This window comes from Ovis canadensis, chromosome 1 (assembly GCF_042477335.2).
Source record: "Ovis canadensis isolate MfBH-ARS-UI-01 breed Bighorn chromosome 1, ARS-UI_OviCan_v2, whole genome shotgun sequence".
Lineage (NCBI taxonomy): Eukaryota > Metazoa > Chordata > Mammalia > Artiodactyla > Bovidae > Ovis > Ovis canadensis.
In genome coordinates, this window is record NC_091245.1 from 54,122,673 (window position 1) to 54,144,100 (window position 21,428).

At 40.4% G+C, this 21,428-nt stretch overlaps 1 protein-coding gene across 1 annotated transcript in view; it reads left to right on the forward strand.

The window, feature by feature from the left end:
* The first annotated feature begins 756 nt into the window (after nucleotides 1-756).
* The window catches only part of ST6GALNAC5 (ST6 N-acetylgalactosaminide alpha-2,6-sialyltransferase 5), a 220,137-nt gene continuing 199,465 nt past the window's right edge, over nucleotides 757-21,428 (forward strand). The window contains exons 1-2 of the mRNA XM_069594914.1: nucleotides 757-1,019; nucleotides 1,832-2,062. Of these exons, the coding sequence (XP_069451015.1) occupies nucleotides 1,005-1,019; nucleotides 1,832-2,062 (246 nt within the window). The 5' untranslated portion in view covers nucleotides 757-1,004. The remainder of the gene's footprint in view (nucleotides 1,020-1,831; nucleotides 2,063-21,428) is intronic.

Sequence of the window (21,428 nt, forward strand, 5' to 3'; positions counted from 1 at the left end):
TTTAAAAATTTCAATTGGAGTTCTAAATGTGAAATTATATACTGTCAGTGCAGTAGAACAACACAAGGAGAGCACTAAAGGCCTTAAGATTCTTACAAAATAAGCAGTAAACAATTTTATCTCTAGCAGCCAGAAATCTTTCATTTAAATTAAGAAGAATCTACAGGTCCAGTTAATCCTGTGGATATGATGTGCTGAATGTTCTTAACACTTAAATAGTTTAGATGAACACTAGGAACCTCAAGGTTCTGATTAAAAAAATAAATTAAAATGTTTAAAACGTAATGAATTTAATAATTTGGATGAAAATGAGGCTATAAAGATTGCATGAGAATCACTAAATTTAAAAAGTAAAATTAAGGGGAAGAGAATATCAGAAAGCTTACAATTGGAAAACTGAAATATTAATTAGTTTACTTGAAAAAAAAATTTCGTGACAGATTCCTCCCTGCTAAGAACATAAATGCAAATTCTATAAATAGAGCCATTGACATTTCGGTTGTTGATTTGTTTTTACCGAAATCACAAAACAGAAATATTAGTTTGCAAATTTTCAAATGGCTATCATGTTCAGAATCCAACTGGATTCCCTCTTCCTTTTTACTTGATGACTTCATAAAAGATAAATAAGCCCTTGGACTAAGAGGTGGGTATACTGGCACGGTTAACTCTCTCGCCCAAGAAATTCTACTCCGCTGAGATTACTATTTGGGGGCTGGAAGGGGGGAATGCAGAGGTCTCTAGGACCCAGCAGGCGGCGGCAGGCGGCAGTTGTGTAGATCGCTGAGAGACTACGAGGGTCCGGTTCAGTTTTAATTCTGTCTCTAATCTCTGCAACAGCGGCGCTTCCTGGGTCCCGCGGCTCCCCTGCTCACTCAGCCGAGGCTGGCCGCCCGGCGAAAATCAAAGCCGCCTTCGCCCCATCACCCACGATGGAAACCCTCCAAGAAAAAGTGGCCCCGGACGCGTGTGCCTAAGGATTCCGCACAAAAGAAGTGCCCAAAATGAAGACCCTGGTGGTGAGTCATTTGTTGTAACTCCTCTGGGCATCGGCGGGATCCCGGGGCGCAGCGTCCCCAGGGCGCACGGGAGAGCTCCAGGGCGCCTAACCCTGAGCTGCCAGATCCCCCGTTACGAAGGGAGAACTTTTCACCTGCTCCCGGTCTACTCCCGATTCCTCGGTTCTGCTAGGCTCGGAATCCCAGAGCCGGAACGGGAACTCGGGTTGCTGGGCTCCGGGATCTCCGGCCGGAGTTCCGAGCTGTCAGCGGAGAGCTAGAGAAACCTAGGAGTGGTGGGCGTCTTGCTTGGGAATGGGGATTGCCCTAAAGCAACAGCTTGGCAAAAACTAAGAGGGGCGGGAAGCCGGGGACCTTTGCCGACTTTCTTGATTTCCTCGTCGTATTTCAAACTTGCAAGGATGGCCGAGGTAGAGCCCCACGGGTCCAGAAAGGAGAGGCTAGACATTCCAGCAGCCGAGCTGGGGACAGAGGGCCCCCTCCCAAAGTGCAAGCCCACCCCTGCCCCGCCGCCGGAGCGCCGTCCCTCGCGTAGCCGAGCGCCGCGCACCACCTGTCCTCTGCCAGGAGATGTGGGAGGCGGTGGCGGCCGAGAGCAGCGACGCGCAGGGAGCATCCCCTGCGGTACCCCCGGGGACTGTGCCTTCTCTGCCCGGGCTGTGCGCGGCCGGGGTAGAAAGCTCGCCACGCAGCCCGCGTCCCCGACCTCCCCCGCCCGTCTTGTCTGACGGTCGCGCCGGTGTCCCCGCCGGGCGCGCTCCTCCGGGCCGGCGCTCAGAGACTCTCCGGTGCTCTCTCCCGCCCGCCCGCAGCGCCATGGTCTGGCAGTGTGTTTAGCGCTCACCACCATGTGCACCAGCTTGTTGCTCGTGTACAGCAGCCTCGGAGGCCAGAAGGAGCGGCCCCCGCAGCAGCAGCAGCAGCAGGAGGCAGCGGCGACCCTCAGCTCGCGGCGGTCGGCGGAGAGCAGCCCCCCGCCGCGCCCGGAGACCCCCGCGGGACCGCGGCCACTGGATGGATACCTCGGCGTAGTGGACCACAAGGTGACAGCTCGCTGGCCAGCCTGCCCGCCACCCAGCCTGGGGATCCCGCACACCTGAGCTTGCCCCGTTCCCCTGGGCTGGGAGGCGCCGTGAGTAGGTGCCATTCGGAGGATGAAAGGGGGAGTGGACCCTGGGGGTGGGATGGGATAGTTACTACTTGGTGTGAATTTCTATTTGGAGAAGGTAGCAAAGTTTTTTAGGGAACAGGGATGAGATGGGTGCACCCCAAAGCCTAATTTCCTAACAGGAACCGTCCCTGGAACTAGAACCGCTCATCCCCGGAACGACAGCTACTGCTGGGTGCTGGCTTCCTGAAGCCTTGGGTTTGGCGGCCGAGTCGCGCCCTAATGGGAGGAGACCGGGGAATCAGTCCGAGCGGTTACCTCGGACAGGGTGCCGGAAGCTAAATAGCAGCTAGTCCTCTGCCGGCCGCTGCTCAGGCTCGCAGATTCCTATCTGATCTCTGCTTCGGATGCTCAGGGCTGAATTACCACAGCCCTGGAGAGCAGTGCCCAGGCAGGCGCAGAAAGCTTGAGGCACAAACTCAGCTTCCATTGGCTTGAAACTCATCATTGAGGGCCTATTTTCCTCTGCCTTCCGGGAAGCCGCTGCATGGCTTGGCTAATAATTAATAAGATGAATTTTTAAGAAATTGAGCTTTCTTTCCCTGGAATAATAAATCTCTGGTTTCAGAGTGTGAAGCCTCTGGGAGAATTGTAATCAAGTTTCCTGATTCTAAAAAGATATTTTCATACAGTTTAAATGTATTTCCCATTATTGGAAGCTGTTAATATATTTTTATTAAAACACCATTCCATTCCATATATGCTCTATACAGCTACCTCTTGAAACCACCCAACTGTGCTGCTTTATGTAGTACTACGTTTTATGGTTGTGAACCAAACTAATATTTAGGAGGCGCTCCTTTTGTGTGAAAAGGTGGCTTTTGTCATGCATGAAAAAGTCAGACTTTTTAAAGTGGCAATCAAAATACTTCTACTCACTTGTGCAATGTAGAATGCTAAGGAGTTTGGAGGGTACAAAGGAATTTAAGGCAAGACCCAACCTTTAGAAATCTTTGAATGCCTATGGGGAAAAAACAACATACCATGAAATATGAATGGATAGAGAGATGACAGAGATAGATGGTAAATACTAATGTATGGGAAATACTGGATATAAACAGTTATTGTTGTTGGAATACAGAGATGAGAAAGATCTCTTCTCTGGTAGGATTAAGGAAAGTTTGTTTGAAAAGGTGGGACTTGCACTGGAAGGATTCAGGAAGCAGAAAAGAGGGAGAGATTTTGTTAGGAAGCGATTTGCTGGGGAGGGGTCTGGTGATAGATCTTAAAATCAAAAGTAGAAACAGCTGTCAGTTTCACAGTTAAGGGTTCTGTTTATCTTTAATTTGTTGACTGATTACATACTTTGTATCTGCAAGCAACCCATAAGGGCTGAGTCCTAGAAAAGTTTGGGCACTGACTTCTGACTGTGGATGGATGTGGTGTTTATGTGTTTATGATGAATCTATTGAACATGATGGATTCTCATGGCTGTGGTTTAATGGAAATGGCAAGCATTTGTGAAGCTTTGGTTAATAGGGATGTCAAAAGGTAAATTTGCTGAAAGCTGTGATCTACCTTTAGGAAGATGTTGCTAGTACTTCCCTTCCTGTGCTCTCCTGCTGGACCAGCACTAGCTAAGAATATTGATAGCCTAAGGCAAAATATGATGCCCTCATGTTCTTTTTCAAAACAGTGTTTATTCACACTAATATACTGCTTTTCATTTCCAGTGAATCAGCATTGTATTTCATTAAAATGAAGAACAGCCCTTTTAGGGAAGGAATATGGACACTATATATGAGAAATTGAGATTATCTCTAGTAGAGGGTTTTGTAAACTGTAAAGTGTTTTGTGAAGGATGGATATGTGTGGAAGACCTTGGAATTCTTAGCAGAGAATTATAAATGTGACCAGGAAGGTCTTTGTAGATAATATTAATGAAATTCTTTTATAGAAAACCAACTTCTCACAAAATTCCATACCCAAAGGGTTCAAAAAAGTTTACACTGCCTCAAGCAGAGGAACAAATGCAGATCTTAAAACCAGTGCCTTCTCTTTAGGCATTATTGCAATTGTCCCACCGAATGAAATGTAAGCTGCTCAGAATGTAGTCACTTTGTTGTTGTTTAGTCACTAAGTCATGTCTGACTCTTTGCGACCCCTTGGACTGTGGCTGCCAAGCTCCTCTGTCTATGGGATTTCCCAGGCAATAATACTGGAGTGGGTTGCCATTTCTTTCTTCAGGGGATCTTCTCGACCCAAGGGTCGAACCTGTGTCTTCTGCACTGGGCAGGCAGATTCTTTACAACTGAACCACCAGTGAAGCCAGTAGTCACTTTATGGCTACTGTTTACTGACTGGAAGTTGGGCAGAGTTTCATCTCCAATGGCTATCTGAAGGTACACATGTAAAATGTTTATGTTCTCTCCCAGTTGCTGTTAAGGTTTACTTGGGATTTTCCTATATATAGTCTTGCTTAAGCAGAGGTAGAAATCATTTGTTAGACTATTGTTGGGAATTTTCTTTCCAGTTAATACCGAGGAAGGTAAGAAATGAAAGCTTTTCTATTCTTATTGTGTTGCCAGATGATGCTCTGATTGCTTTTGCCCCTCACTCTCACATCAGGCTTTAGAAAAATTATGGGATGTCCTGACTGTGATGACCACCAAGCCATATGCTGCTACATATTGAATCGGAATTGCAACAGACTTTCTATTTCCCATTGATTTACTGAATCTGGAGAGGGTTTCAGATACCACTTAGGAAAACGTTCACATCTCCATAGCTGGAGGTCCCAAAGTCTGATAAATATGTAGTGTTTTTGTTCAGTTACATGATGGTATTAACATTATAACTCCAAGATTAAATTCAACAGGCGGTCCTAATCCCCAACACCTGAATTTCACAAATTACCGCCTGTCTGCAATGATAGTCTTGTCTTATACGCTGCAGACTGAATTACTGTTGAGATTAAATCACTATGTGCTTTTGTTGAAAGACATGCCGCAAGTCAAGCCAGTGATGAGCAATATGTGTAGAAGCTTAAAATATCACTTTGCATGGTCATATTCCATACTTCCTCTTTCACAAAGATGTGAGCGGAAATTGTAATTCCAGTGTAACTAAGTAAGTGAGGGATTTTTGCAATATCTTGTGACAATGAAGCCATTTCACTTTGTCTTAGATTTTTTTTTCTCTTCATTCCCAACCCTTCCCCTAAACTTTTCCCTACAAATCTCCCACTAACTCATTTCCATCTTGTTACATGTCTGTTACTGCAGCTACTGTATCTGCATCCTGGCACTTCCTGGTCCCTGTTTTTGGAAGCTGTTGATTTCTAATCAGATCTGCCAGATCTAAGCAAAGAAGCCAAGTTTCATGGTTTGGGGAAACTTTAGCCTTTGAACTGCAGCATAATGTATAATCAAACTAAAATACACATGCCTGTGCTTGCACACAGACACAGACACACACAGACACACACAGACACACACAGACACACACACACACGCTAAATCGAACCACCCCCAGAGGAAAGCACCAATTCTCCCAGCAGAGTGGGAGGGGGCATGTAGCACATTCTATGTCCAGACTGGGTTGGCTCCAGGTAGGTAAAGTCATTGGCCACCTGCTGGACCCTGTGAAATGAAACTGTGAGCCAATTCCCATTTCCAGTGCAGCAACAAGGGAGGCCCTTCCAGTGGACAGGAGCTCTTATCACAGAAGGCCAATTTGTCACCTGGGCTGCCCTTTGCTTAAATGGCTTGTAAAGAGAAATGATCATAGGGTCTAAAGCTGAGCTGCTCTCTCCTCGCTTTAGCAAGAATGGATTTTACATGTACCAGTGGCATGCTTGCCTTGGTTCTTTCTTTCCTTAAGCACTCAGTTATATAGACAAAACCAAACTGCTTAGAGGTAATAGTAATATCACTATTAATTAGTAGATGTTCAGTTGAAATGCTAAGACAAATTAATGCAAGAGTTGAAAAAAGAATTCAAAACTGGGAAAAAAGGTTCAGTTCTGACTCTTTGTGACCCCCAAGGACCGTAGCACAACAGGCTTCCCTGTCCATCACACCAACTCCTGGAGCTTACTCAAAGTGATGTCCATCGAATTGGTGATGCCATCCAACCATCTCATCCTCTGGCATCCCCTTCTCCTCCTGCCTTCAATCTTGCCCATCATCAGGGTCTTTTCCAATGAGTCACTTCTTCGCATCAGGTGGCCAAAGTATTGGAGTTTCAGCTTCAGCATCAGTCCTTCCAATGAATATTCAGGACTGATTTCCTCTAGGATGGACTGTTTGGATCTCCTTGTAGTCCAAGAGACTGTCAAGAGTCTTCTCCAACACCACAGTTCAAAAGCATCAGTTCTTCAGTGCTCAGCTTTCTTTATAGTCCAACTTTCACAATCATACATGACTACTGGAAAAAACATAGCCTTGACCAGATGGACCTTTGTTGGCAAAGTAACGTCTCTGCTTTTTAATATACTGTGTAGGTTGGTCATAGCTTTTTTTTCAAGGAGCAAGCATCTTTTAATTTTATGGCTGCAGTCACCATCTGCAGTGATTTTAGAGCCCAGAAAATAAAGTCTGTCACTGTTTCCATTGTGTCCTCACCTATTTGCCATGAAGTGATGGGACCAGTTGCCATGAGCTTAGTTTTCTGAATGTTGAGTTTTAAGTCAACTTTTTCACTCTCCTTCCTCTTTCGCTAAAAAGGTATGTGCCATATAACTTACTCTGAAATTATGGCATAAGAATTCTTTTTTTAGAGAGGTATATACATTCTTAGATATAAGTTTATATCATTCATTAGACTTTTTTATAATATTTGAGGTATCCAGTGAAGGATAATTTGGTTCTCAAAGAAATTTAAAGTGACTCACTTGCAGTGTTCAAGTACTATAAAATGTAAAGTGCCAATGATGACAAAACTCTGTTATCACAAAGCATCCACTAAAAGAAATCATGAAATGAACAGCTTTTTATTGGCAAAAATTTCCAATAATGTAATTGTTTTAAACTGGAAAAGTATTCTTATAAGGTTAATAAAATAGTTAACCTTTCTTAATTCTGAAATCCATGAGTATTTCTCCAACTTCCCATAGGAGTAATCCCAACATACTCTTATGCCAAAGCCCAGATTGTACCTAATGGAGGAGTCTGACCTGGCTCTCTTTCAAGTGTCAGGTATTCTGGCCTCCTTCTGATCCTTGCACACACATTGTGCCTCAGGACCTTTGCACTGGCTGTTTCATCTCCCTAGAAAGCTCTCGCCCAAGATCTTTTACATGGTTCATTCCTTCTGATCATTTAGTCCTCAGATCACATATGATCTTCTTGGGTATCACACTCTTTAAATAGCCCCCTTCTCAACAGTCATTCTCTATTTTACCAGCCTGTTTTATTTCCCTCATAATACTTAACAATATCTGAAATAATCTGAAAGTTTATTTGTGTCTTGTCTGCCCTCCCCCCAAGTACAATCTAAGTGCTGTGGCAGCAAATATTTATACCTCTTGCTGAAGAGTTTAACTTCAAGCCTAATGCTTGGCCGCTGGTCAGCACACAATAAGTATTTACGGAAGGAAAGAAGAAAGCAGGATGTACTGAGGGTACCTTACGTCAAGTCCTTTCTCTACAAGAAACATTAGGGCAGTCCCAGGCCCATGTATGTCCCGTCTTTCCTAAATTTGGTTTACTATTACTCCACCTAATAATGATAATGGAAAGGAAGAAGAAATAATTTAAAACATAAGACTCTTTGGGAATAAGATTTGGGAATCTACCAATTTAATAGGCTCCCCTTATTACCGTGCACATTAAAGTCTGAGAATCATCATCTGATACGTTTTTAATCATCACAATGTGTAGTTCTGTAGCTGATTTGTTTCTGGGTTTTGAACTACTCACAGCCCTTAGTAAATATTCACTGAAGGCCTAATAGTTGCAAAATTACAGGGAATTCTGGAAGAACACAGTCCCTACCCTCAAAGAACCTTTTTGATCTAACTGGAAAGAAAAGACAAAGAAGCAAGAAAGGTTAATAAAGAAGCAAGTGCTGAATAATAATATGAAACCAAGAAACAGTAAATCAAGGCAGTGGCACTAAAAAGGAGGCGATTTCTGTGATCTTTTCCATCTATAAAATAGGTTAAATACTATTATTACCTTAGAAGTTATAAAACTTTCAAACTATAATTCCATTATTCATTAACCCTTTTAAATACATGTGTGTGTTTCTATATATATAACATAGATGACAGGCAGTGAATAATTAGTTAACAACTTGAACATTAAATCAACTTAAAAATGGATTGATTTTAAATTCAAAATATTCAATCTCTTTATGATTCTCCTTTGGAATGGCATAGGATCCCCTGGACTCTTGAAGGGAGCTAACCCTGTTACCTTGTTCACCTGTCTCTGTAACATATGGTGACTATATTTACAAACCAAATCTCCTAACTCATGGTATGATGAATTCGAACATAACCGTGTTGGCCACAAGACAGAATATTTGCGATCGTATCTGTCCTGAAACACAGCATCTGTTATAGAGGAGACTTTTCATAACCTCTAAGGTCAAACCACAGCTCAGTATAATTCCTGTCCTCCAGATGCTGGGATAAAGAGAGATTAGAGATGAGAAAAGACTGAAAGGTTAAAACCCATCATTAATCAATAAATTATTCAGAAAAGCTTTTATACATCTATTAAGTAGCCTTTGAACAGCTGTGAAGGGCCTTACATATTGAAAGACATGGAATGATGATTTCTTAAATAATAATATTATCACCCACACCTTGTGATTCAAGAGAATTCCCTTGTGAGTCAGTAAATTTATGATCAAATGGTCAATAAAAACTTGGGAGTGGAGGCTTTTGTGAAATGTACTCAGATTCTTCTTCTCAAGCTGTTTTAGTCTTAAACTCATAGTGTGGGCCTGGGACAAATAAATATTTTCATTGCATGCTCTATTCAGTATAGTTTCCCAAATAATAGCCACAGGCATATATAGTCTTAGTTTAGACAGAATATCAGCAGGGAAGCCTTCCCAGACTTGTAGCCCATGATGGATCTGAGCTATATGCTTTGTCTTCATCACCAGGTTCCCACGATAATACAATACAAATTTATTGTCATTTTTGTCTAAAATTGTCTGCTTTTCCTGTTTGACAATCAACTCTTGGAGATGGGGAATTTTTTTCTTTTTTTGTCATTAAATCATCAGCCTGGCATATAATGGGTCATCAATAAATATTTGTTGAATGCATAAGTGTATCTATAAAATATTTTATATTTCTTCTAAAATAAGCCCATTTATGACCACTTGGAGTCACTAAAAAAGAATAACTACATATTGTAAATATCAATTTTTCAGGCCACAATTTGTAGTTCTGTAACTATTTCATTTCCACATTCTTGTACTAATCAGATCTCTTCAACATACTCAAAATTTTAGAACTAGAACAAAAACTTCACAATTACCAAAAGGGATTCATGAGTGGTCATGCAGTTTTCCCAGAGTGGCAGAGCTAGGGCTAAAGTATGGGTCTCTGATGTGAATATCATTACTATAAAAGAAATTCAGTGCCAATGTATTCTAAGCAGTGACTCAATGCTATTTGAACAGAATTTATTTAAATGAAGAACCTAGGCCTATCCAGTTATTGGAAAAAAATAAATATTTAAACATCTTATTATTCTGAAATGAATATGAGCATATGCCTCTAGATAGTTGAAAAGAGCTCCCACCAACCACTGACTTAGCAACGGGTACTCTAAAGGCTGCATAAAATGCATGGCGCTGATGTAATTGGAACAACTTGCAAATCAGAGTAGATTTTGCCTTTAAAAAGTAAACCAAGCCAAAAGGAGTGTGGTGTTTACTTATTTGCAGAAAATGTCATAAGTAGACCACTCATTCAGCTGAATGACCTTCTACTCAGTGGGGAAGGAAACATCAGTGGGAGAGTCAGTTCACCGAGTTTCTTCAGGTAACCACTGACTCCTGCTAGATTCTGAAATGAGTTTCTTACTCTGAGATAGAATGACTTCAGGCAAATAAGAAAAACCATTTTACCCATAGTAGGGAAAATGAACCTTGATGGTTGTTGTAGCTCAGAATGAAAAGGAATCTTTTTGATTATATTCTCTTTTAATAGCTAACAAGATGTCTTTAGTGTTCCTGAGAAACTCTGTCTGAAGATACCCTGGCTGACTGAAATGCAGAGTTAAATCATTCTTAAATAAGAAAGCATATTCTGGAAATTAATTGCACATAAGGGACCTCTCTACTGACTGAACTGCATTACTGAGTTTCTCATTTACAGATCTGCTCTTGTTCCTCACACATCTCCAATGGCTTCCCATTTCCTGGAGGATCACGTTCAGACTCCATAGGATGGCTCACAAGGCCTGACAGGTCTTTGTGGCCTAATTCTCCAACCTCACCTCTCACAGCAACTCGTAGCCCAGGCTCCACACATCCTGGGAACACAGCTTGCTGTTTCACACTCACCTGCTCTTCCTCCATTAAGGAATGCCCTTTCTCCTTTTTTCCACCAGGTAGAGAATGAATCATCCATTAAAACCCAGTGCAAGCATCTCCTTGCTAAAGTTTTCCCAGAGACAACCTCTATGCAGAGTAAACCCCTCATTCTCTTATGCCAATGGCATATCAGTCAGACAATCAAATATTGGGTGAGTGCCCACTACGTGTTAGAAACAGAGAGGGAAAAAATAGGGAGGGCTGGGCTGCCATCTATGGGGTCGCACAGAGTTGGACACGACTGAAGCGACTTAGCAGCAGCAGCGGAAGTCCTTACCCACAGGAAAATCACAGTGGAGGAAATATATATTACAATAACTGTACCTTGGTAAGTGCTAAAATATTCTCTGTATCCTGTGCACATCTCTAATAGCAAAATATTGCAATCATTTGTTTGCATGCTTATTTCCTCTACTAGACTGCACCTTCTTGAGGCTAGGAATGAAACTTATCCATTGTAGTATCTCCAGAATCTGAAACTGTACATCATACATGTCAAAATTCAACAAATGTTTGTTGACCGTTAGGTGGACAGAAAGTGAAAGTGAAAGTCGCTCAGTGGTGTCCAACTCTTTGCAACCCCATGGACTGTAGCCTACCAAGTTCCACCGTCCAGGGGATTTTCCAGGCAAGAATACTGGAGTGGGTTGCCATTTCCTTCTCCAGGCGATCTCCCAGACCCAGGGATTGAACCTGGGCAGACGCTTTACCGTCTGAGCCACCCGGGAACAGAATCCTGTTCTAATTATGTGTAATAGGAAGAGAGCTGAACAAATCTGGCTAATAGACTTATCATAAGAATGGCAGAAATGATAAGTAGGGACAGAAGGACTTCACATTTGTGGCACACACATCTTTGATTTCTGGTTCCCCTTTAAATGCTGTGTAGCTTTTGCTGACCTTTTCAGAGTGATTGACCTGGTGCTGAGAAATAGGAATGCCTCTATCTGAGGGCAGAATGGTATTGTGAAAGGCAGATAGGCAGTCCAAGCTTTTTACTTGTTATGAGCTCTCTGGAAAGCCCTGTAACTTTTAGGCTAGTCTGTAGAAGGGGCAGTGAGGCTAGATTTGTTCATTCTTTCATATATCAAATGATATTGTGTGACTTGCCAATATGTTGAGGACCCAGAAAGTAGCAACACATAAGGTATGATCCCTGACCCTGTGAAACTTACGTATATGTGAGGCAGATAAGCAGGCATAAAAGCACAGCACAGATTTGGAAAGAAAGATTTACGTGTTATGGAGATTAACTTTTTATCCTGAAAAGACTTTGAGGAAGTCTTCAAAGGGTGAATTAGAGAAATGACTTCATCAGATGTGTTTCAGTGGATCATCATGGCTTTGGCATGGCACAGGTCTGAGCGGTCCTAGGTTACAGGAACAGGGACCAGTTAGCAGAGTGTAGATGTGATCTGAGGGAGAGATGCTTAAAAAAGATCTAAGATTTGTGCCTGCCTTAAGTTTCTATGATCACCCACCCCACTGTGTCGGTGCAGACAGTCTGAGTGCATCTTCTCGAAGAGCAGAAGGTTTGTGGTTCAAGATTGCCTCTCAAAAGTTAGTGAAAAGAGTTTGAGGATGATCCCAGATGGCACTCCAACTTGGTCTAATTTTGAACCTTGCTGTGCGTCTTAATACCACATACTGACTTGAGCAAAACAATGGTGTGATGGTTAAGGCTGAAGCAAGCTGTTCTTGGAGATTCCATCATGCACACTGGCAATGAATGACAGGAATTAAACCCTCCACCTGCAGCAGAGCCAGTGGGGTGTGGAATACATGTGATGAAGACTTTTTATTAGGTAACAGTTCTACAAGGAGAGAATTTACTCTAGAATAACCTTGTCATAGGAGACTTTTGTTGCATAATAAATCTCACCAGGTGTAGATCTGTTTGAAGTATGGGGTGGAAGGTGGTCTCCTCTCTTCATTCCCATAGTTAGAGAGCAATAGGCATTCTTTTAAACCACTTAAGTTTGTTAACAACTTCTAAGAAAAGTGGATTCTACTTGCCATGCATCAGAAGGAAAAAAATGTGTCAAGGGGGTCTGATTCCTAATTCATCTGAAAACAGTTGGTTCGAAGCAAAAAATACATACATCTGAATGAGTTCTAGTTTTATGGGGCTCATATTTGGAGTTCCTCAGTAATGTCGCACCTGCCAGGCTGCCATCAGGGGTTTCCAAGTTGTCTCCCATTACCTAAGGAGTACATACTTCCATTCTGTAGTGCAAATCATAAAGCTGGATCATTCCATTTTTATTCCTCTTGTTGCAGGTTTTGAACAAAGTGCTAGAAGTGGTGATATTCTACTTGTTTTCTGGAACGTGGAAAAGGGATTATAGGAATCTGTGTGTGTTACCCACTACCAAAGAAAAAGAAGCTTCACCTTGATACTCAAGCCATAATGAATCCCTTAAAGAACTATGCCCATCAATCTTCCTAACACCTGTGTGTGGTTTTTGGCTCTGTTTCAAATTTGACGGGGTTTTAATCCAAAAGTTCAGAAATAAAAATCAGAGAAAGCCATTATAAGAGAACAGGGTATCCTGACTGGATGAACCTTCAGTAGTGAAATAACTAAATCCCAGACCAGGAATAAAGACCAGAGTGAAAAATAAGACCAGTTGCTTCTTCCCTGTTATCAAAGGTGAACTCTTCCTGACCATACAGACATGAAATACTGATTGGGTTCCAGAAAGGTGATTAGGGTGGCTTATCATGGGTTCTGCAGTGTCTTTGAAGGAGTCACAGTTGTTTGACATTATTATATTGAGTGTGATTTGATGTGCTGTGTTGTAACAGAACAGAAACATCAATGGACAAGGAATCACAATTGTCTATTTTTTCCCCTGAAATGACACTGTGGTTGCCCGCTAAGATGAGCAGCTCAGGTCCTCAAGGGAGTTATTAATCTCAACATTAATGATTGATCTTCCAAGTGGAAGACCATTCCTAATGGGTCCACAGAGTATCCTGATGGTGTTTCACACTTTAAAAGGTGTAAAGGATGGAAGCAGGGGCAGGCCTGCATCTTCAGGATCTTCTGCCAACCAGTGAACACCAAAACTCAGTACTATCTCATGAAAACTATACCTCCAGACCGTATTTGAGAGCATAGAATGCCTTCTCTCTGAGAAAAGCTGCTTCTGCATCATTCCCACAATCGCCTGTTGAGAAAGAAATGAGAGAAAAGAGGCAAAATGTTATTTTTGTAAAGCATACTTTACCCCCACCCAGTTGTCAATGCACATCTTCTCTTTCTCAAAATGGCAAGAAAAGAAGTATTCATAAACTTACTACCAAGACATAATTACTGTTGGTAATTTAATATATTTCCTTACACATTTTCCCATATATATCAAATGTATGTATCTGTGACATTTTAACGTACTCTTCCCTGCTTTCAATTCATAATTGTTAGGTACATGAGCCTTTTGCTGTTGAGTCGTTAAGTTGCGTCCAACACTGCGTGATCCCATGGACTCTGGATCCATTTTCAGTCGCTAAGTTGTGTCCGAATCTTTGCGATCCCACGGACTCTTGGCGATCCCATGGACTCTTTGCAATCCCATGGACTCTTTGGATCCCTGGCAGCACCCCAGGCTTTCTTGTCCTACCATCTCCCAGAGTTTGTTCAAATTCTTGTCCATTGAGTCAGTGATACCATCCAACCATCTGATGCTCTATTGTTCCCCTCTCCTCCTGCCTTCAATCTTTCCCAGCATTAGGGTCTTTTCCAATTAGTCTATATATGCATCTGTGTGCTGTGCTTAGTCGCTCAGTAGTGTCTGACTCTTTGCCACCCCATGGACTGTAGTCTGCCAGGATCCTCTGTTCATGAGATTCTCCAGGCAAGAGTACTAGAGTGGTTTGCCATGCCCTCCTCCAGGGGATCTTCCCAACTGAAAGACTGAACCCAGGTCTCCCACACTGCAGGTGGATTCTTTACTGTCTGAGCCGCCAGGGAAGCCCATAAATGCTGGAGTGGGTAGCCTATCTCTTCTCCAGGAAATCTTCCCGACCCAGGAATTGAACTGGAGTCTCCTGCATTGCAGGCGGATTTTTTACCAGCTGAGTGACCAGGGAAACCTATATGGGTCTATATGTATATAGTTTTACAATATGATATGATTGGTGGTATAGTAAAGGATATGAGCTATATGTTAGATCCCAGTTAAATATATTTCTTTTAATAGCTTAAAACCCAAATATATTCCAGTTAGAGTTGAAATAATTAGTAAATATCTCTTGATATTTGTGCTAAATTCTCCACTTATTAATCCTGAAGATATGTACATCCCTTACTAGGGTATGAACACTTTTTTTTTTTTTCTTTTTTGGCAGAGCTTGTGGGATCTTAGTTCCCTGACTCCCTGACTAAGGATTTAAACCCATGCCCTTGGCAGTAAAAGTATGGCCTTGTATCTACTGGACCACAAGAGATTCCTTAAACACATTTTTCTTTCCTTGTTGTTTACAATTCTCCGCCACTTTTTAGTTGTGGTGATGCTTTCATCCCCTGCCTGTTTGCTCAGTTACAAAATGTGTTCCAGGATTTTTCAGTTTTATGCATCATTCACAACAGTTCCTTAATTCTTCTGCTCACTTTCTTTGTAAATTCCCTTCAATCCATCAGTTGCTATTTTGGGGGCATAGCTGGTGGCAAACTCTTATGAGCTTCCAGGACTCAGAGATGATCGTCATCTTTGTAGTCAGTGAGTGTTCCCTTTCCAGATTTTCATCTCATTTTAGCCTTTATTTTCTGGTCTTCCACTCAGTATTTAATTCCCTGTCTGTATATATTACAGTTTGAATTGCTTGTCCATATACATTACAAGTTTAATTTGACGTAAGTGTCTTTCCTAAAAAGAAAATTTACAGCACAAATAATTATATCACCTTCTTAATCAGCAAAGTTTTCTGTATTTCTTTTTTATCTTCCAGTTTTATAAAATATTTTAATTCCTTTATCTTGGTTTATCCTAACTGTTGAATTCTATGACTATTCTTCTGACTTTTTTTTTAGTACTCAATGTCTTTGAGCTACTCTTTTTCACATTTTTAAAATACGTGCTAAATGTTATTTCTTGACTTTGGCATAATTTCATAACTCCTCATTATTCTTTCAGTCCATGGGTAGAATAATTCTGTCAGTAAAGACATCAGGGCCTGCCTTTTCCATGACAGCCAACTGGCAGGGGATGTATTTTATACATCTTGGTTTGGTGGCTTCCAAGTAAAGGGATGAATCGGAGAACATAAGATCTTTGCCAGTAAGCTCTTTATGAAATCAGTCCTTTGGTGCCTGAACTCTTTCCTTTATCCTTTAGATTGAAGCATCACTAAAATTTTCTGACCCACTTTTGTTGTTTTGTAGTTGTCTACAAGACACCCTCTTAATTATTTTTTATTAAAGTGTAGTTGCTGTACAATATTATATAAGTTATAGGTGTACCATACAGTGATTCACAGTTTTTAAAGGTTATACTATATTTATTATAAATAAATAGAATATTTATTTTATAAATATTGTATTTATTATAATACTTTTATACATTTTATAAATGTATACAAGATGTTGGCTATATCCCCTGTGTTGTACAATATATCCTTATAGCTTATTTTATACAGAATAGTTTGGATCTCTTCCTCTCCTACCTCTTCTTGCCTCTTCCCCTATCCACTCCCCACCGGTAACACTAGTTTGTTCTCTGTATCTGCCTAATCCACTTTTTCAAATGTTTTTATTGTGGTGACATATGTATAACATAAAATTTGGCATTTTAACCATTTTTAAGTCTACAATTCAGTGACATTTTAAGTAATCCACGGTAATGTCGATCATCATCACTATTTTCAAATTTTTTCATTACCGCAAATAGACTCAGTAACCATTATGCAATAACTCCCCATTCTTCCCTCCCTCCAGGCCCTGGTAATCTCCATTCTACTTTCTGTCTGTCTCTATGAATTTGCTTATTTTACATATTTCATAAAGTGGAGTTCAATCAGTATTCCTCATTTTATGTCTGACATTTCACTTGGCATAATCTTTTTTTCCATGTTTTAGCATGGATCAGAACTTTGTTCCCTTTCATTGCTGAATAGTATCCATTTCATGGCTAAGCTACATTTTGTTATCCACTGATCTTTTGATTGACACGTGGGTTATTTCCACCTTTTCGCCATTGGGAAAAATGCTACAGTGAATATTGGCATTGTTACTGACTTTTTGTGAAGTACCTCTTTTTATTTTCCCCTCCTTTCTCATCCCCATGATAGCACCTAAGCCTCCAGCTCCTATCACTTCACACCTGGAAGGTCACTTTATCCCTAGCTGTTCCCACCTCCCTGCAAAAATAAATAAATAAAAAGGAGAAGTCATTAATGGCACTAGTTATACTTGTTTAAAAAATGATGCACGCTATTTGAAAAATAAGGAAATGTTCCCATAATTTTATGACTTTAATGTAAGTAATGATGTAATTTTGGCTTGTTTTTGTCAATTTTTGGCATTGCATTTTTAATTTAAATGTGAACATGTTATGTGTTTTTTCAATAAGTGTGTATGATTTAAAGTTTGTTTTGTTTCCATTTTGCTCATAATCATTAAGATTTATTTTGGTTAATGTTTGCCTTTTGTATCTTTTTGCCTACTATATCCATCCTATAACTTTAAGTCTTTGGTGTTCTTATTTTTTATATGTAGCCAGACATGTCCCTAATATTTGCAGGGCCCAAGACAGTGCAAGTGGAGGCCCATATACATCCTAATTGCTTTAATGAGTAATTATTACATCTTAATTTAGAAAAGATTTTCATGTTTCAGAAATTTCATGTGATGTACCACATGGAGGATGGTATGTTATGGATTTGATCAGAATTCATACCTTGTACATTTTATTGTTTGATCAATAATTAAATATTCATTAAGTGAAAAGGTTGTAATATCATACTTGTGAATTTTATGTGGGTAATGCTTGACAAAAGTCTGTCTACTTGCGTTATCTCCAATTTTTTTTATAAAAATGTAAACAGACTACTTCTTTAAAGATTTCTCTTTATTCTATTCATTTTTTTCCCCTCCTTGAGGCTCTTTTTCATATGCTCTATTTTATCGCAATTTAAAATTTTCATTCTGCTTCCTTCTCCCTGCCCTCCAGACCACACACACTGCAGCAGTGATAAGCTCCACCTCAGCAGCAGTACAGCTCATACATCTTCATGACATTTGAACAGTGACCTTTTGTTTCAAGGGTAGAGCACAAGAAATATGGAGAAACACTTTTTCTGGGGACTGACCGATGTTAGATATAAGAGTGGATGTTTACAATTATGGGTGTTGCTGTGACAGTGAGAGAGGTGTCCAGGTGGACTTTGATACAGTTTGTGCCTTGTCCATTACTTGCTGTGCCCTTTAAGCAGTGCCTCTCAAACATTAATGTATATATATGAATCGCCTGAGAATCTTATTAAAATGCAGATTTGAATCTTAAGGTCTGAGTATGGGCCTGAGGATCTGCATTTCTAACAAGCATTCCATGCAGCTACTGGCCCAAGAACCACATTTCGAGTTGCAAGATGTTGAGGCATAGGGCCCAGACCAGAGGTTACTCTTATCTGATATTAAGGGTAATACTGTGTATCCTGTATGAATAGCATATAGCTGGAATTAATTTTTAATCTAAATTTATAATTATTTTCCTTTAAGAGCTAAATTTAGTTCATTTACGTTTATTGTGATTTTATATATATATATATATATATATTACTGATATACTGGAGTGTTTTTTTTAAACTTCACTTAAACATTGGCTTATTTATCTCTTTTTCTATGCCTTTTTTTCTTCTCTTTTTTCCCATTCCTCTGGATGGGTGGAGGATTTTGTGTGGGAGGGAGAGGAGGTTGTTTTTCTTATTCCATTTTTAACTTACGCTGGCTTGGAATTTATACTCAATTTCTATTCTTTCAATGTTATTCTTGAAATTTTAAGAATACTTACCAAAATCATAAGTTATCTTTACCCTCATTCCAGATAATTCAAAGACATTGTAACAGTAACTCTGGGCAACCTGAACAGTAGTCTTAGTATTATATTGAAGTATTTTCTCTTTTTCAAGCCTAACAAATTGGATATTAGCATTATTAATGTCATTGTTTCAGATAATCAATGTTTATTTAAACTTATCTGCATATTACCATTTTTCACTCATCATTTCTTCTTGCAAGTTAGATTTCCATTATCCTTCTTCCTAAAATAAGTTTTTTAGAAGTTATGCTGATGAGGTTCTGTTGGTAGTAAACGCTGTTTTAGTTTTTTCTGAAAATATCTTTGCTTACACTCCACAGAATACAATTCAAAATCACTAGTTATTTTCTCTCTCAGTATTTTGAAGGCCTAATTCCTATGTTTTCTCCCTCTCATTTTGATATTGAGCTGTTTGCCATCAGACTTGTTGTCATTACTTTTTATGCAATCAAAACCATTATCTCTTTATAGGATCTCTCCTTCATTCTATCTCTTTGTAATGCTTTATTTGCCTAGGCTGCATTCTAATTTTTTCCTGATTTTCCAGTTTGTTTACTTTCTACCCAGCTATGTCTTATCTGTTATTTAACTCATTCACCAAGTGTTTTCCCCCACACATTTTATTTTAATCATTTTATTCAACATTTCTAGATTATTTTTTCCCTCACATTATCCTGGTCTTTTTTCATAGTGTCTTCTTCCTTACATACATTTTTATTTCCGCATCTGATACCTCCAATATCTTAAATCTTTGGAAGTCTAAGTATGATTTTTCATTTTGTGCTGATTTCATTCAAGGAAACATTTATTTATGTGTTTTGTTTGTGGTTGTGTGGATGTGGATGTTTATTGTGACTCCATGTTCATCTGGATTATATATGTGGAAAGTCTTAGTGACCTAAGTTAAAACGTATTCCTCCAAAGAAAGCTTTCATTTTCTTCTGCCAAGCTCCCAGGGGCCATACCAACTAAGAAATACCACTTTGTAGTAAGCCTGACCTTTTGCACATGTCAGTGGTGTGAATGTAAACTGCAAATCAACGTGCTTTTTATGAATTCTTAAGAACGATTATTTACCCTCTTCAGTTCAGTTCAGTTGTTCAGTCGTATCCAACTCTTTGCAACCCCATGAATCGCAGCACGCCAGGCCTCCCTGTCCATCACCAACTCCTGGAGTTTACTCAAACTCATGCCCATTGAGTTGGCGATACTATTCAGCCATCTTATCCTCTGTCCTCCCCTTCTCCTCCTGCTCCCAATCCCTCCCAGCATCAGAGTCTTTTCCAATGAGTCAACTCTTCACATCAGGTGGCCAAAGTATTGGAGTTTCAGCTTTAGCATCAGTCCTTCCAAAGAACACCGAGGACTGATCTCCTTTAGAATGGACTGGTTGGATCTCCTTGCAGTCCAAGGAACTCTCAAGAGTCTTCTCCAACACCACAGTTCAAAAGCATCAATTCTTCGGCACTCAGCTTTCTTCACAATCCAACTCTCACATCCATACATGACCACAGGAAAAACCATAGCCTTGACTAGATGGACCTTTCTTGGCAAAATAATGTCTCTGCTTTTGAATATGCTTTCTAGGTTGGTCATAACTTTCCTTCCAAGGAGTAAGCGTCTTTTAATTTCATGGCTGCAGTCACCATCTGCAGTGATTTTGGAGCCCAAGAAAATAAAGTCTGTCACTGTTTCCTCATCTATTTCCCATGAAGTGATGGGACCAGATGCCATGATCTTCGTTTTCTGAATGTTGAGCTTTAAGCCAACTTTTTCACTAACCTCTTTCACTTTCATCAAGAGGGTTTTTAGTTCCTCTTCACTTTCTTCCATAAGGGTAGTGTCGCCTGAGGTTAGCATATCTGAGGTTATTGATATTTCTCCCAGCAATCTTGATTCCAGCTTGTGCTTCTTCCAGCCCACCCTTTCTCATGATGTACTCTGCATAGAAGTTAAATAAGCAGGGTGACAATATGCAGCCTTGATGTACTCCCTTTCCTATTTGAAACCAGTCTGTTGTTCCATGTCCAGTTCCAACTGTTGCTTCCTGCCCTGCATGTAGGTTTCTCAAGAGGCAGGTCAGTATTCCTGGTATACCTGGGAATAACAGACAGTCTGGTATTCCCATGTCTTTCAGAATTTTCCTCAGTTTATTGTGATCCACACAGTCAAAGGCTATGGCATAGTTGCTAAAGCAGAAATAGATGTTTTTCTGGAATTCTCTTGCTTTTTCCATGATCCAGAGTCAAAGACAGAACAGACAGGCTTTACTATACTTTCCCCACACTGAGTATATTTTCTTTTTCTAGTTTACTCTTTTCTTGAAGGTAATAGCCTCGGGGTTCCTCTTCCTTGCTCATCCTCAAGGCTGTACCTTCTGTCCCTCCACATGGATGCTGAAATCCGAGGCTCTAAGTGAAGGGACCAGCAGTTACTCTTAGAGTAGCAGCTGTCTTCAGTGCCCACTCATCATGCTCGATTTGTTTGTTCTCTGGCTTCATTTTCAAACTCTGGGCACTTCCCTTACTTTTTTGTTAACCTGAAACTCCAATAGTTTGGCCACCTGATTTGAAGAACTGACTCATTGGAAAAGACCCTGATGTTGGGAAAGATTGAAGACAGGAGGAGTAGAGGACGACAGAGAATGAGATGGTTACATGGCATCACCAGCTTGATGGACATAACTTTGAGCAAGCTCCGGGA